A 14,819-nucleotide genomic window follows, 5' to 3' on the forward strand; every position below is an offset into this window, starting at 1 on the left:
AATAAATAAGTTTTAATTTTAAAGCTATGGAGAATCATTGATGGACTTAATACCTGTAATATTTTTGTTTATGAAAAAAATCACTTTGTGATTTGCCCACCCTAATGGGCAAAGACCAGTGGTAAAAAAACAAACAAACAAACAAACAAACAAAAAACAGTTAAGAGATAATTACAATAACTCAGATGGAACCCCTAGGATCTAAAGAAGGATGTTTCATAGCTGCAGGAATAACAGAATACTAGAAAGAAAATAATAGCTAAGTAAATTCAAGACACAGGAATATATGACCAAGTAATTCAGAGAAGACACAGGTTTTGACTTGTAATGTATTCTCTAGCTGTTTCCATTGTTTTTGACAAATGAGAACTATATATGCTAGGCAAGGTGCTCCATTCTCTGAAATGAAGTTCTTCTCTGAGAATATCAAAAACCATATTCTCTCAGCAAAGTATTTCATATTTGCATGACATTCTATAGCATATGCTGTCTATATCCATCATCCTGATGCATCTTTTAGTCTGTAAATTATGCTGATTTTTGTCAGAAGAGAGAGAGAACTAGTCATTAAGGAATGGGTAATTAAACCTCAGCATTCTCCTTCCCACTCACCCTCTAGCAGAGGGGTAAACCATTACTACTAGCAACGGCTGCTCAGTGGAAAGAGAAACAAGGGAACGTTGGGTGGGCCACGTTGATCTGCTATCATTGATAATTGATTTCCTAGTATAAATTATGTGTCTCTATGTTTCTAATTGCTTTTGTGCATATTCTTGGGGATTGATTAATGCCATCTGCTCACAAAATTAAGTTGAATTTATTGAATTTTAAAGGATGACAACAGTAATGTTGAAGATAGACAAAAATAGAAAGAAAATGCCAAAATACTGCTTATGAAGTATATTATTTTTAAGTATCCACATTTGGAACCAGAAACATCCTTCTGAAGATAGTCTATGGCAAATGCCAGTCTAACAAAAATCTGCCTAACAAACAGATGTTATGTTTGTCTAGGCCACTGTTTTCTGAATATATATGGTTGTTTTTCTATCTCACTCCCTCCTTTCCTCTCATATTTTCTTTCACTCTTTTCCACTTTTCATTGCCGTTTGGCTGTATACATTGTGTATTATCAACAGCTTTTCCTGTATGTACTATGGATGTAGAGGAGAGGAGGAAAGTCTGTTGTATTCAAGTAATGCCTTACTAAACTATGTGGGTACAGTTACCAAAAGTGAAATCTCCTAACAAGCACATTATGATTGAAGTCTTACCATGGATCGACTACCACCCACATGATACTTGGGAAATTCCTACACCCACACCCATCTGTCCTCAAACAACGCATTTACTGATTTCATTAAACCCCTGAATTCATTTAATATGTAAAAAGGTTGTTCAATTCATGTAGATAGAATTTTAAGACACAAATTCAAACTGAGAGAAAAATATAGGAGTATAATTTATACTGAATTATATGAATCAGGTTGCTAACCTCAGGGACAGCAGTCTGAAACTGCCAGTGGTTCCATGGGAGAAAGATGAGGCTTTCTGCTTCCATAAAGATTTACAGCCTCGGAAACCCTGTACAGGGTCGCTATGAGTCAGAACCAACTCCACGGCACATAACCACCACCATAATTGATTAAAAGAAATAGAACATTTTCAAAATAAAATTTTATGCAGGAGATAGTACTAGGGGAGGAAAAGAGAGTGTTCTAACTTTGGCAAGGGCAACAAATAGGAATATTAAATATGTCCAAGAAAAGTGTTGCCAACTTTCTGATTTTGACTAGATCTAATGCTCCATATTGGAGTCCTGGTGGGTTAATGCACTGAACTGCAAAGTTGGCTTGGACTGCAAGGTCAGCGATTCAACCTCACCATCCACTCCTTGGAAACCCTACACTGAGTTGCTATGGGCCAGAACTGACTCTATGGCACTAAACAAAAACAACAACAATCATCCACATCAGAAGTCTGAAATCACAGTACTTGGGAAATGGGAAGATGGTAAAAGACTGAGAAAAGGTCATAAGCTACACAATTCTCATTTGATTTGATTGCCACTTTATTGTTGTTGTTGTTTTGTGCTGTGGAGTTGGTTCTGACTCATAGCGACCCTACACAGGGTTTCCAAGGCTGTTAATCTTTATGGGAGCAGAATGCCTCATCTTTCTCCCACAGAGCAGCTGATAGTTTCGAACTGCTGACCTTGCTGTTCGCAGGCCGATTGCCACTTAAATTATATTTAATTGGATATTAATATGGATCTTCTAGAGTTAACTTTTAAGTATAACCAGTTGCTATTATTGTTGCTAGTTGCCTTCAAGTCAGCCATGATTCAAGTGACTCCATGTACAACCAAAAGAAATGCTGCACATTCCTGTGTCTTTCCTGTGATTGATTGTAGATCTGACTGTTATGATTAATAAGGCTTTCACTGACTGAATTTTGGAAGGAAATTACCAGGACTTTCTTCCTTTCTTTCTAGTCTATCTTAGTCTGAGAAAGTGATGGTTCAATGGTAGAATTCTCATATTCCATGCAGGGAATCCAGGTTTAATTCTTGACGAATACACCACATACATGTTGTTGTTATTATTGTTCTAGTGATGAGAATGTTTGTTTTTGTTACATTGAGATGCAACCCATACTGAAGGCTGTAGCCTTTAATCTTCATCAGTAAATATTTTAAGTCCTCTTCACTTTCAGCAAGCAAGGTTGTATTATCTATATATCATAGGTTGTTAATGATTCTTTATCCAATCCTGATGTCACATTCTTCTTTATATAAACCAACTTCTCAGATTATTTTCTTAGCATACAGATTGAGTACATATGGTGACGGCATACAAACCTGGCACACGCTTTTCCTAATTTTAAACCATCCAGTGTCTCTTTGTTCAGTCTAAATGACTACCTCTTGATCTATGTACGTTCCTCATGAGCACAATTAAATATTCTGAAATATATATTCTCTGAAATATTGTCTATAGATTGTCATGATCCATACAGTCAAAATTCTTTGCATAGTCAAGAAAGCACAGGTGAACATCTTTCAGCCAACATCCACATCATGTTAACAATATCCCTTGTTCCATATCCTCATCTGAATCTACCTTGAAGCTCTGGTTGTTCTATGTCAGTGTACTGTTGTAACCATTTTTGGATTATGTTTAGCATTTATCATTTAATCTTGTAATTTTCACCCTGTAATATAAGTATAATAAATAGGGGTTTCCTCATTTCTAAATTGCAAATAAAAGAAAACATCCATTCAACAAATTTTAGTGAGTGGGCAGTACAACGTTATGAGGAAACACATGCTTAGTGAGGAGGTTCTCTAGGGAATGAACAAATATGCTAACAAACATGGGGAATCATTATATAATTAAAACATGGAATGTACAAAGTATGATTCTAGGAAAATTGGAAGTTGTTAAAACTTAAATGGATTTCATAAATATTGTTATCCTAGGCATTGTTCTTGTTGTTAAATGCCATCGAGTCAGTTATGAGCTATAGCAACCCTGTAAAGGGATTCCAAGGAGAGGCTGGTGAACTTGAACCGCTGACCTTGCAGTTCAAACTAACTTTGCAGTCCAGCACAGTAGTCCACAGCACCACTCCTAGGCATTAGTGAGCTGAAATGGACAGGTATTGGCCCTTTTGAATGTGACAATCATATCATTTATTATGCCATGTGTGAAAGCTAAGGTTTTTGTGTCAACTTGACTAAAGGCACCAGGAATGAGGACTGAAGAGTAATAGCATCACATTCACCATCAGAAATAACATTTTAATATCTATATTGAAGTATAATGGTGTCCAATATGGATGTATTCTGCTCGTATTTAAAACACTGGTGGCATAGCTGCCAGCATCACAGTGAAATGAAAGCCACCACAGTACAACAAACTGACAGAAGAATGGTGGCAGTGCCTACAGGGAAGTGATATTGTCTGATGATTTCCACATTCCAGTGGGCCACCTGTCTTTGGAATGGGCACAATACACAACAAATGCAACAAATTTTCCAAAATGGTTAGACCTGCCGTGTTTATAGGTCTAGCTATTTTGAAAAGATTGTTATATTATTTATTAAAGTTTTGTTCTTTCAATCCTTCCTGACCAAGTCAATGTCTATAATTAATGATCAGTGGATAATGATGGCTCCCCATTATCAGGATGTTTGTCCATTCTATATTCTCTGGAGAACCTCTTCACTAAGTACAGTGTTTCTTCACTACATTGTACTGTCCCACTAACTAGAATTTGTTGGATGGATGTTTTATTTGAAATTTGGAAAGAAGGAGAACCCTATTCATTATACTTAGATTATAGAGTCAAACTAACAAGATTTAATGGCATTTGAATCTGGGTGCATCCTCTCTCCTCTGTTCTCTCTTTGGGCTGCAGATTTCTTCCCCAGACTAACCTTATCACCTCCTGTCACTCAGTGTGGATAATTGGGAGGATGAACTTTTGACAAGTATATTCCCCCCAGTAGAATCATTCTATATCACTGACCAGGTACAGAGTTGAGTACTTGCCCTGATATCCTCATGGCATCTACTTGGTAGAACAGGACTACATCATGTATGAAACTCCTTTCATCATGGGCTTCATGAAAATCAAGGCCAATGAATTATTTGTTTTATTCTCAAGCACTTATGAATTTGTCCCTTCAACTTGGGCTCTTGTTTGGCTGAATTGTAAGATCTGTCCTTTTTGTCTCCTGTATCCTCCTGCTGAACTATTTCCCTGCGTCAGCGAACCTTCTTGTAATGCATTAGATGCCCAGTGTCTTCACAGTCTTGTCTCTTTTCTCCTACCAAAAGCTATTGTCAATAAATCACACACTGAGGCAATCAATAAATGTAAAACAGTGTAAAGCACTAGTTCTCCAAAAGAGCTATCACTTTAAGGATGTGGCACTACAGGATAATCACTGGACTGTTGACCACAGGGTCAGCGATTGAAACCTACCAGCCACTCCTCAGAAACCCTATATAGCATTGCTGTGAATTGAAACTGACTCAATACTAGAAGTCCTTAAATACTCAAACTTTAATTTAACAACAGAGATTTTTGGTTTTCTAAATTAGATTTTACATAGAATTTCAGGATATACATTAGGAGTATTATTGTTGTTGTTAAGTGTCATTGAACTGGTTCTGGTTGTTTGTGACTCTGTTCCCAAAGCTCTAAATCTTTGCAAGGAGGAGCAAGTCTCATCTTTATCCCGTGGAGAGGCTGGTGGGCTAGAATTGCTGACCTTGTGGTTAGCAGTCTACTACTTATCATACAGAGCTACCATGATCCCTACAAACAGTACCTTTGGTGAAATAAGAAGAAGAGGCTCCACCACTCAGCTCTTAGTGTCCTCTGATTCTTCATGAAGGCACTGTGGGGAGGTCCTTATCTTTAACTGCAGCAATCTATAAATTGATAGATTTATGCAAACATGATTAACTATAAAGATATTTGGGGGAGGCATGGGAGTGGCATGAGTCAATACTTGTGTAACGTGTACCAGTAAGGACATATGAGTGTTCATCATAAATGTTTGTTTATATTTCCCAGTGATTTGCTGCCTAAGATATTAAATATTTTAAATATCATTTTTATCTTAAATTAAAATAAAGAAACTGTTGCTGGGGACTTCAGTGACTCTGTATAGTAAGCACTGGACTGTGAACCACAAGGTCAGTGGTTGGAGCCCACCTGCTGCTCCATGGGAAAAAGATGAGTCAGAACCAACTCTGCAGCATGTAACAATAACAACAACAAAACAGTTGCCTGTTTCTAAACCTTGGTATTTTCTTGTTGCTATTTAACATGAATTTTAGGACAAGAGACTATCACTGGTATTTTAAGTTTTGAAAAGATGGTAGGTGGTCAAAGACATGTTTAATTAGGTTCATCTCAGTTCATAGTAACAATTTTTTAAAAAATATTTAAGAGTAATATTTCATGGAAAATCTTGAATTATCCATATTCATCAAAGATCTTATTTTGGGACCTCCTTAAGAGAAGGAATGCCATGTTAGCAATTTAACTCACCCTGCACAGCTGACTGGCAAATAGTTACTTGATCAACTAAATTAAAGCTAAGAGACGTTACATGACACCCACACACAAACAGCAAGACTGAATTAAGGACAGTGTAAGACAAAGCCCTGAGTGCTTCTTCTGTAATCTCACACCGCTGTCTTTAAATTTTCATGTGACTAATGGGCAATTAAGATATATTAATAATTACTGGTGATTGGATTGCAAAGTCTGGAAACAAAGAGGAAGAAGGATCAGTAGTTGGAAAATATGGCCTTGGTGATTAAAATGATGCTGGAGACTGCATGATAGAATTTTTTTTCAAGGCTAATCACTTATTTATTGCAAATACGTTTTTTAAAACAAGTGTTATACAGGAATCAAATTGACTACATCAATGGGAAGAGACAGATGAAAACCTCAATATAATCAGACTAAACAAGGCCAGGGGAAGACTGTGAAACAGATCATCAATTGCTCATATGCAAGCTCTGGCTAAAGCTGAAGAAATTTCTAAAAAATCTACTAGAGCCAAAGTATGACCTTGAACATATCCCACTTGAATTTATAGACCATCTGAAGAATAAAGGTGATGCACCGGACACTCATGACCAAAGAACAGAAGAGTTGTGGGATGACGTGAAGAACATCATACAGGAAGAAAGAAAAAGGTCATTTAAAAGGCAGGAAAGAAATTTGAAATTTGGAAATTTCAAAATGGATGTGAGAACAGATTCTGAAACTTGCTATCCAGTGTAGACATACTAACATAATAAATGGAAGGAATAAGGAAACAAAAGAACTGAACAGAAACTTCAAAGGGCTGCTAGAGAAGACAAAGTTAAATATTATAATGAAATGTGTAAAGACCTTGAATTATCAAACTAAAAGAGAAGAACATGGTCAGCATTTCTCAAGCTGAAACAATTGAAGAAAAATAATTAAATCTTGACATCCAGTATTGAAGGATTCTATGGGCAAAATACTGAATAATGCAGAAAGCATCAAAAAAGGATAAAGGAATCCACAGAATCACTGTACAAAAAAGATAGGAGGTAGCGTATGATCATGAACCAATGGTACAGAAGGTAGAAGTCTAGCTGCATTAAGGGAAAAAAAAACACAAAGCTCCAGGAATTGATGGAATACAAATTGAAATCTGTCAACAAATTGATGCAGCATTGGATACACTCACTCATCTATACCAAGAAACTTGGAAAACAACTACCTGGTCAACGGATAGGAATAGACCCATATTTGTGTTAATTCCAAAGAGAGGTGATACAATGGAATGCAGAAACTATCAAGCAGTATCATTAATATCACATGCAAGTAAAATTTTGCTGAGGATAATTCAAAAAGAGCTGCAACAGTACGTCAAATGGAAGATACCAGAAATTCAAGCCAGATTCTGAAGAAGACATAGAGCTAGGGATGTCATTGGTGATGTCAAATAGATCTTGGCTGAAAGCAGAAAACACCAGAAAGATGATTATTATTTGTGCTTTATTGACTATGCAAGGGCCTTTGATTGTGTAGATCATGACAAATTAAGGATAATATTACAAAGAATGGGTATTTTAGAGCACTTAATTATGTTGCTGAGGAATCGTAGATCAAGAGGCAGTCTTTCAAATAGAACAAGGGAACACTGAATGGCTTAAAATCAGGAAAAGGTATATGCCAGGGCTGTATTGTTTCACCATACTAATTCCATCTGTATGATGAGCAAATAGTTCAAGAAATGAACATATGAAGAAGAATGTGGCATCAGGATTGGAGGAAGACTCATTAACAACCTGAGATACACAGATGATGTAGCCTTGCTTGCTGAAAATGAAGAGTACTTAAAATACTTACTAATGAAGATCAAAGATTATAGCCTTTAGTATGAATTGCATCTCCATGTAAAAAAAAACAAAAAACCTTTCAACTAGACCAATAAATAACATGACATTTGGAGGAAATGGAAGAAATAAATGGATAATGATAAATGGAGGAAATATTGAAATTTTCAAATACTTCAGTTTTTCTGGGATCCATAATCAATATTGTGCTATTGCAGCCAAGAAACCAAATGGTGTATTGCATTTAGGCAAATCTGTTGCACAAGACTTTTTTTAAAGTGTTCAAGAGAAAAGGTATCAGATTGAGGACTAAAGTACCCCTGACCCAAGCCATGGCATTTTTCAATAGCCTAATATGGATGTTGAACAATGAATAAGGAAGAAGTACAGCCAGAATGCTCCTTAGAATCCAGAATGGCGAGAGTTCATCTCTCATACTGTAGACATATTATCAGGAGGGACCAGACTTGGTAAAGTCTAGGGTCAGTGAAAAAGGGGGAGAAACCCATTGAGATGGATTGGCACAATGGTACAAGCAATGCACTCAAATGACAGTTGTGGGGATGGTACAGAACTGGGCACTGTTTTGTTTTCTTTTGTATTGGGTAGCTATGAGTCTGAACCAAATCTCTGGCACCTAAAACCAACAATAGACATTTGGCCTCAATCAGGGAAGCTCTCTATGTGCTTTCTAATGTTAACTCAAGTGACTGTTATTGTTAGGTGTTCTCACAGCAGTCCCCAACACATGGTGATCCCAGCCACCAAAGGAACATTACATTTCCTGCACCAGCCAATGCTCCATTGTGGATAGCCCTTTGTAATCAATAAGGTTTTTATTGACTGATTTTCTGAAGTAGACAACCAAGAGTTTCTTCCTAGTTCATCTGAAAGCTCTGCTGAATCCTTTTCAGCATAATAGCAACACCCAAGCTGATGATGACAGATTAGTGGTTATTATGCATTAGGTGCTTTGACCTGGAATCAAACTCAGGTGTGCCATTTGAGAGCAAGAATTCTATCACTAACTTACTACTTCCCCAACTACTGTGGCTGTTGTTTTGTTAATCGCCATCCAGTTTGTTCTGACTCATAGCCATCTGTATAGCATTTCCAAGAAGCAGCTGATGGGTTTAAACTGCAAATCTTGCAGTTCAATCTGATGTTTCAGTCCAGCACATTATCCTGTAGCACCACACCAGGACTTCTTTTTACCTAATAGAATGCAAAGTTTTAAGAATATTCAACCTGACACTTTTCAATAACATAGTCAAGACATATGATACTTTAGCATAAGGATAGTAAGTATACATTGGATTAATGGGCACCTTGGAATTTATTTAGACCAAGATACAGTTACCTGAGAAACACAAAGTTCCAACAATGATCTAAGTAAATGAAGAATACAGGAAGAGATGTAAAATTACAAAGTGAGTTTTTTCAAGTGGAAATAGTGAATATAACCTTTGAAATAACCTTATGGCACGGGATGTAATTGGAGATGTGCTATGTAAGTATTTATTTGTGTGCTTGTGTGTGTGTTTGACAGTGCTCACTTTATTTAAGCTGGCCAGTAACGTCTGTGTAAGGGTCTTTTAATGTATCAAACCACAGTGAGATTCTTTCTAGAACTGTGATTCTAAAATAGACATCTATACCATTGCTGTTGCTATGATTCTTGTATCAGTTTTGAGTACTGAATATCAATATATGCATTGAGAAATGTTCTGGCTTAAAGATGACTGATTAGACATTTCAATACAAGCATAATGGTGATGGTACTGTGAGTTGTTGTGTATGCATTGCATTCTTGGTGTTATCCTTTACAAACAAGATGGGTTAGTTTAGCTGTCATCTCAGCAAAACTTTTCTAGCCATTAATGGTCTAATTAAAGACCTGGACTTAGGGAAGAATATCCTAACTAAACACAGACTTAGTAGTCAAGGGAATAAACCACTGTGAACATTCATTGGTAATGTTAATCCAAGAAACTGAGCAAGTGAAACAAAATCAATTCAATGAGAGAATGTATAACTTTATTGATGTTTTCACCCTTGTTGATGCAGTGTTTCAATAAACATTTGTGTGTTTTCGGCATAAATATCAATTTTTGTTGGTAAATTCCATTTGACTTATTGGGTTCCCATAGCTAAGTGTTTTGTGATTTCAAAGGGGAAATGATACTATGTGTATGGAGAAATAAAAATACTTCCTTTGAAGGCCCAATCAATCCTTTTCCCAGATGAAAAACTAAAGTCAAGATGGCATCTCTGTCCTGTTATGCATTGAAAGGTGGGTTCACAGAAGAAGCCAATGGTATGATAAGTTTCCTTCTTAATCATCTGCATGCCCATATACACATATGGATACACACACACGTGCTGTTTTAATGGAGAAAATATAAATAATACACAGACTCTTTAGTCTTGTTACTATTGTTAAGTGCTGTCAAGTCAATCTCAACTAATAGCAAACCTGTATAGGGTTTCCAAAGAGTTTGGTGAGTTTGAACCATTGGCCTTATAGTTCAAACCAATCTTTCAGTTCAGTGCTTATCTTACAGGATTCAAAAACAAAGGCAAACATGATGGAAATCATAGACACCTTGATTAGTTTTCCAAGTTCCATCTCCACATAGTGATCTTTTATAGGGTACAGGCAACAAAGGAATCTCCTTCCACAATCATGAATCACATACTCATGCTGGAAATAGGGAAAGATGGATGGAAACAATGACAGTTAGGAAAACTTGCTCTTAATCATGTTTCAATATTCAACATTCTGGTGCTATCAGTGTCCCACTGCTATTCATAAGATTTTCAGTGACTAAATATTCAGAAGTTGTCTGTCTCTCTTTCTTCTTAGTCTGTCTTATGCTGGAAGCTCATGTGAAACTCACCCACTGGTATTTAAAATACAGATGGCAAAGTTTCCAGAATCACATCAACATGCAAGCCACCACAGTATGGCAAAATGACAGATGAGTGGTGGTTTTTCCTTAGTATTCCAATACTGACATTCAAGAATCCCAGAAAACTGTAAGCATACATTTGATGGTTAACTTTTTGAACTTTTCTTGGTCAGCAATTGAAGATGTTTCCATTCCATACTCTGCTCTTTACTCTAAGGCTCATAGTGATGAATTCATGTCTCATTACCATTAATAATTTTTTCTTAAAATAAATTTTTACCTTCCTTCAAGTATTGGTCCAAATTTTGTAAGCAGATGTCCACATTCAGTTGTATAATCACATTTTTAATCTTAATTTCTCATTTCACTCAAAATTGGTCCAGTTACATTTCAATATTAGGAATCACATCTTATATTTGTTGTTGCCATGTACTTTCAAGTTAGTTCTGATTTACAGCAACCCTGCATAAGGTTTCTGAGTAGCAGCAAGTGGGTCTGGACCACCAAACTTGGTTAGAAGTCTAATGCTTATCCTACCTGAGTTCCAAATCTTACATTATGTATGTGTATAGTATTAAAGCTACCATTATTTTCCACCTACTGTTTGCCATACCTTGTAATTTATATACTTTAGGGTACATCTGTTCCACATCTCTATATCACTAATATCATTCTATGTCGTTTTTAAAAGAAACTTTGTTTTACATAGGTTAAGTAATATGCTGAAGTCCAACTGTTTTACATAGGTTAAGTAATATGCTGAAGTCCACCAAATATGATGGTGGATGCTTGAATTTATCACAGTTTACTTGAGGACACATATCCTTCAGCATTGTGTAATCTCTGAATCCAAGCTTTATGATATCCTCCCCAACCAATGTGAACAATGGTAATCAAGACACACACACCAATGAAAGTGAACCACCTTCTTTGGGCATCAGTTTTATCTGAAGTTAAAGATATGTACATATTCTAATATTAAAACAAATAAAAACAGACACATGTTATTATTGTTGTTGTTAGGTGCTATTGAGTTGGTTCCAACTCATAGTGACCTTATGCACAACTAAACAAAACACTGTCTGGTCCTGCACCATCCTCACAGTTGTTATTACGCTTGAGCCCATTGCTGCTGCCACTGTGCTACTACATCTCATTTGGGGTCTTCCTCTTCTTCACCAATGCTATAATTTACCAAGCATGATGGCCTTCTCCAGGAACTCGTCCGTGTTGATAAGGCATCTGAAATATGAAAGACAGTATCTCACCTTCTTGGCTTCTGAGGAACACTCTGTACTTCTTCCAAAAGAGTTTTCTTTGTTCTTCTGTCAGACCATGGTATTTTTTTTTTAAGCTTTTATTGTGAATTGAGTGAAGGTTTACAGGGCAGATTATCAGTTTTACTATCAACAAATCATTGCAATGATTACAACTCCATCCATGCATCATTAGCCCAATGCCCCATCAGCAAACGGTTTTTCCCCCTTTTCTTTTTTTTTTTTTTTTGATGTACACATATGACATTGAAAATATATATTCATTTAAATGCCCAAAGGACACATTATGCAAGCCAGCCTCCTGCCCACAGGCACACTGCCTTTCTCAGTCCATGGGTCTATAGTCATCTGCAGCTCTATCTCTCTATGTCATTGACTCAGCCACCAGATCTGTTGTTGTAGCTTTTCTGGTTAGGATCCTTCACTCCTCTCAGGCTCTTCCCTCTTGATGGTCCTAGGGTCCACTGTTCCTGAAAAGTCAGATTAACTGCTCCCTCCTTTTAGTTACACCTCTTCTACATTTAAAGTTGTGATAGTTGCCATTAGTCCTGATAACAGTTATTCTCAATTGAATCATAAACTCCTAAACCCATCATTACCAGAACCAGCTGGACAAGAGGAAAACTATTCAGTGGGGATTCTATTGTACCCCCTCATTTGACACTAAGCACCCTCATAAAAGCTTCTAAACCAGCCACTTCGTGCCTTTATAGTTCCCCATTTTTGATAGCTGATGTCTTAAGTCACCCATCCCTATCAATGCACTGTATGGAGGAGGCAAGCTTGATCCTTGATATGAAGAAACCTTCCCTTTCAGTTGAAATTTGGGGTAACTTCATCCATAAACAAAGGCCCAGTCATCGAGTTGTAGCAATTTACATTTTCCCCTGTATCAAACTTCTTTATCTTCATCTAATCGAGTTCTGGTCAGGAAGCCATCCAAGCTAGGTCAAATGGGAAACATCTGCAAATCTGAATGTTCTCTCATGCCTACCCCCATTTCAGACTAGCTAACTGCTTCATTCTTAACTCTAGCCCCCACTGGCTAGGTCAGTGTCCATGGGCTCCAGAGTTCACACATCTCACTTAACTTCAAATGAACCAGCCCTTCCTCTTCTCGTTCTCATCTCAAGATCATTAGTTGTCTCTGGAACATGGTCAAACTCAGCCAATGTCTTCAGGGCTGCATTTCTTCCACTTCCACTCAAAAGTTGACCAGGATGGTCACCAGCAAGCATACAAGACAGTTTGTGTGTTCCCTTTGACTTTCAGTCTTTGAAGTGGTTTACCCTGATGAACTGACTTTTCTTACTTTGATGGCTTCAAGGCAAACAGCTTGCTTGATATTGTTACAGCCAGTCTGCTTCCCCTGCCCTCCCCCTTCACCCAACACCTTGTTCTTTCTTTCAAGAATTGTATTCTGTTCCTGTAGCCATTCCACATTGGTCTGCATGTCTTTTCAATTGGGAATGACCCACTTCTGAAGGTTCTAAATGAGGCTCAGGATTCCACCTAAGACCCAATATTCCACAAAGGCTTAAAAAGAAGCATATTTTTCTGGGCACATTCTAGTACCCTTTTAGATAATTCAATCAGTTAGAGGCTGAAGATGGGTTTACAAGCTTTCTGTAATCATAGTGCTCAATATTCCTTTTTTTGTCCCACTTAAGAGTCTGTATCACTGTAGCAGAGGAAACCAATATCCACAAAATAGTCAAGCACCTTAACATTATATCCCCTCCTTTACCAATTCAGATTGTCTGATTTGGTATGATGTCTCAATCCTGACATCATACAGCCCTGATGTTCCAAGGTTGTACATACATCAGAGTCTACCTCTATCCCATGCATACTTCCTTAAGCCTTCCCCTATCATCCCCATTCCTCTTACCCCACCCCTTCTTGTACATTACCCCCTCGCTCCTTTTGATTGCTCTTCCCGTCACTTGAGCTATCATGCATCTATCCTCTAACTGTGAGTTACTGTCCCCTCCTGCTACCCCTGGTAACCATCAAAGATTTCTTTTAGTATAGAAATCTTTTCTTAAACTTTTACAATGATAGCCTTATGTAATATTTGTCCTTTTGTGCCTGACTAATTTCACTCAACGTTAGGTCCTCAAGGTTCATCCATGTTATGAGACATATTGCAGCTTCATCATTATTCTTCAAGATAGCATAGTATTCTATTGTGTGTACCTACCAAAGTTTGTTTAACCATTCTTCTGTTGAAGGACACTTAGGATGTCTTCATTTTTTGCTATTGTGAATAGTGCTGTGATGAACATTGGTGTGCATATATTTGCTCGCATTCTGGCTTGTATTTCTTGTGGATTATTTACCAAATAGAGGAATTGCTGGATCATAAAGTGTTCTTATTTCCAATTTTCTGAGAAAGCACCATACCATTTTCCAGAGTGGTTGAACCATTTTCAAGTTCCACCAGCAATGTAGGAGTCTACATTGTAGAGAGTTTACAGTCTTTCCACACCCTCACCAGCATTTGTTGTCTGCTGCTGGTGTGAGATGATATTTCATTGTTGCTTTGATATGTATGTCTCTAATGGCAAATGATTGTAAATATTTCTTCTTATGTTTGTTGGCTACCTGAACACCTTTCTTGCTGAAGAGTCTGCTCATGTCCTGTGCTCATTTTTAAATTGGGTTATCTGTGTTTTCCTTGTAGAGGTGTTGTGGTTTCCTACAATTTTTTTTAAGTTTAGTCT

The 14,819-nt window shown here is 37.2% G+C and overlaps 1 protein-coding gene across 1 annotated transcript in view; it reads right to left on the reverse strand.

Moving 5' to 3' along the window:
• Positions 1-13,546, reverse strand: part of LOC102836051 — a 47,529-nt gene extending 33,983 nt beyond the window's left edge. Inside the window, exons 1-2 of the mRNA XM_006875553.1 lie at positions 13,406-13,546; positions 11,626-11,788 (exon numbers count right to left, since the gene is read on the reverse strand). Coding sequence (XP_006875615.1) covers positions 11,626-11,788; positions 13,406-13,546 — 304 coding nt within the window. The remainder of the gene's footprint in view (positions 1-11,625; positions 11,789-13,405) is intronic.
• Positions 13,547-14,819: the final 1,273 nt, after the last annotated feature.

The sequence above is a fragment of the Chrysochloris asiatica genome, unplaced genomic scaffold (genome assembly GCF_000296735.1).
Source record: "Chrysochloris asiatica unplaced genomic scaffold, ChrAsi1.0 scaffold00332, whole genome shotgun sequence".
NCBI classification, from domain to species: Eukaryota; Metazoa; Chordata; class Mammalia; order Afrosoricida; family Chrysochloridae; genus Chrysochloris; species Chrysochloris asiatica.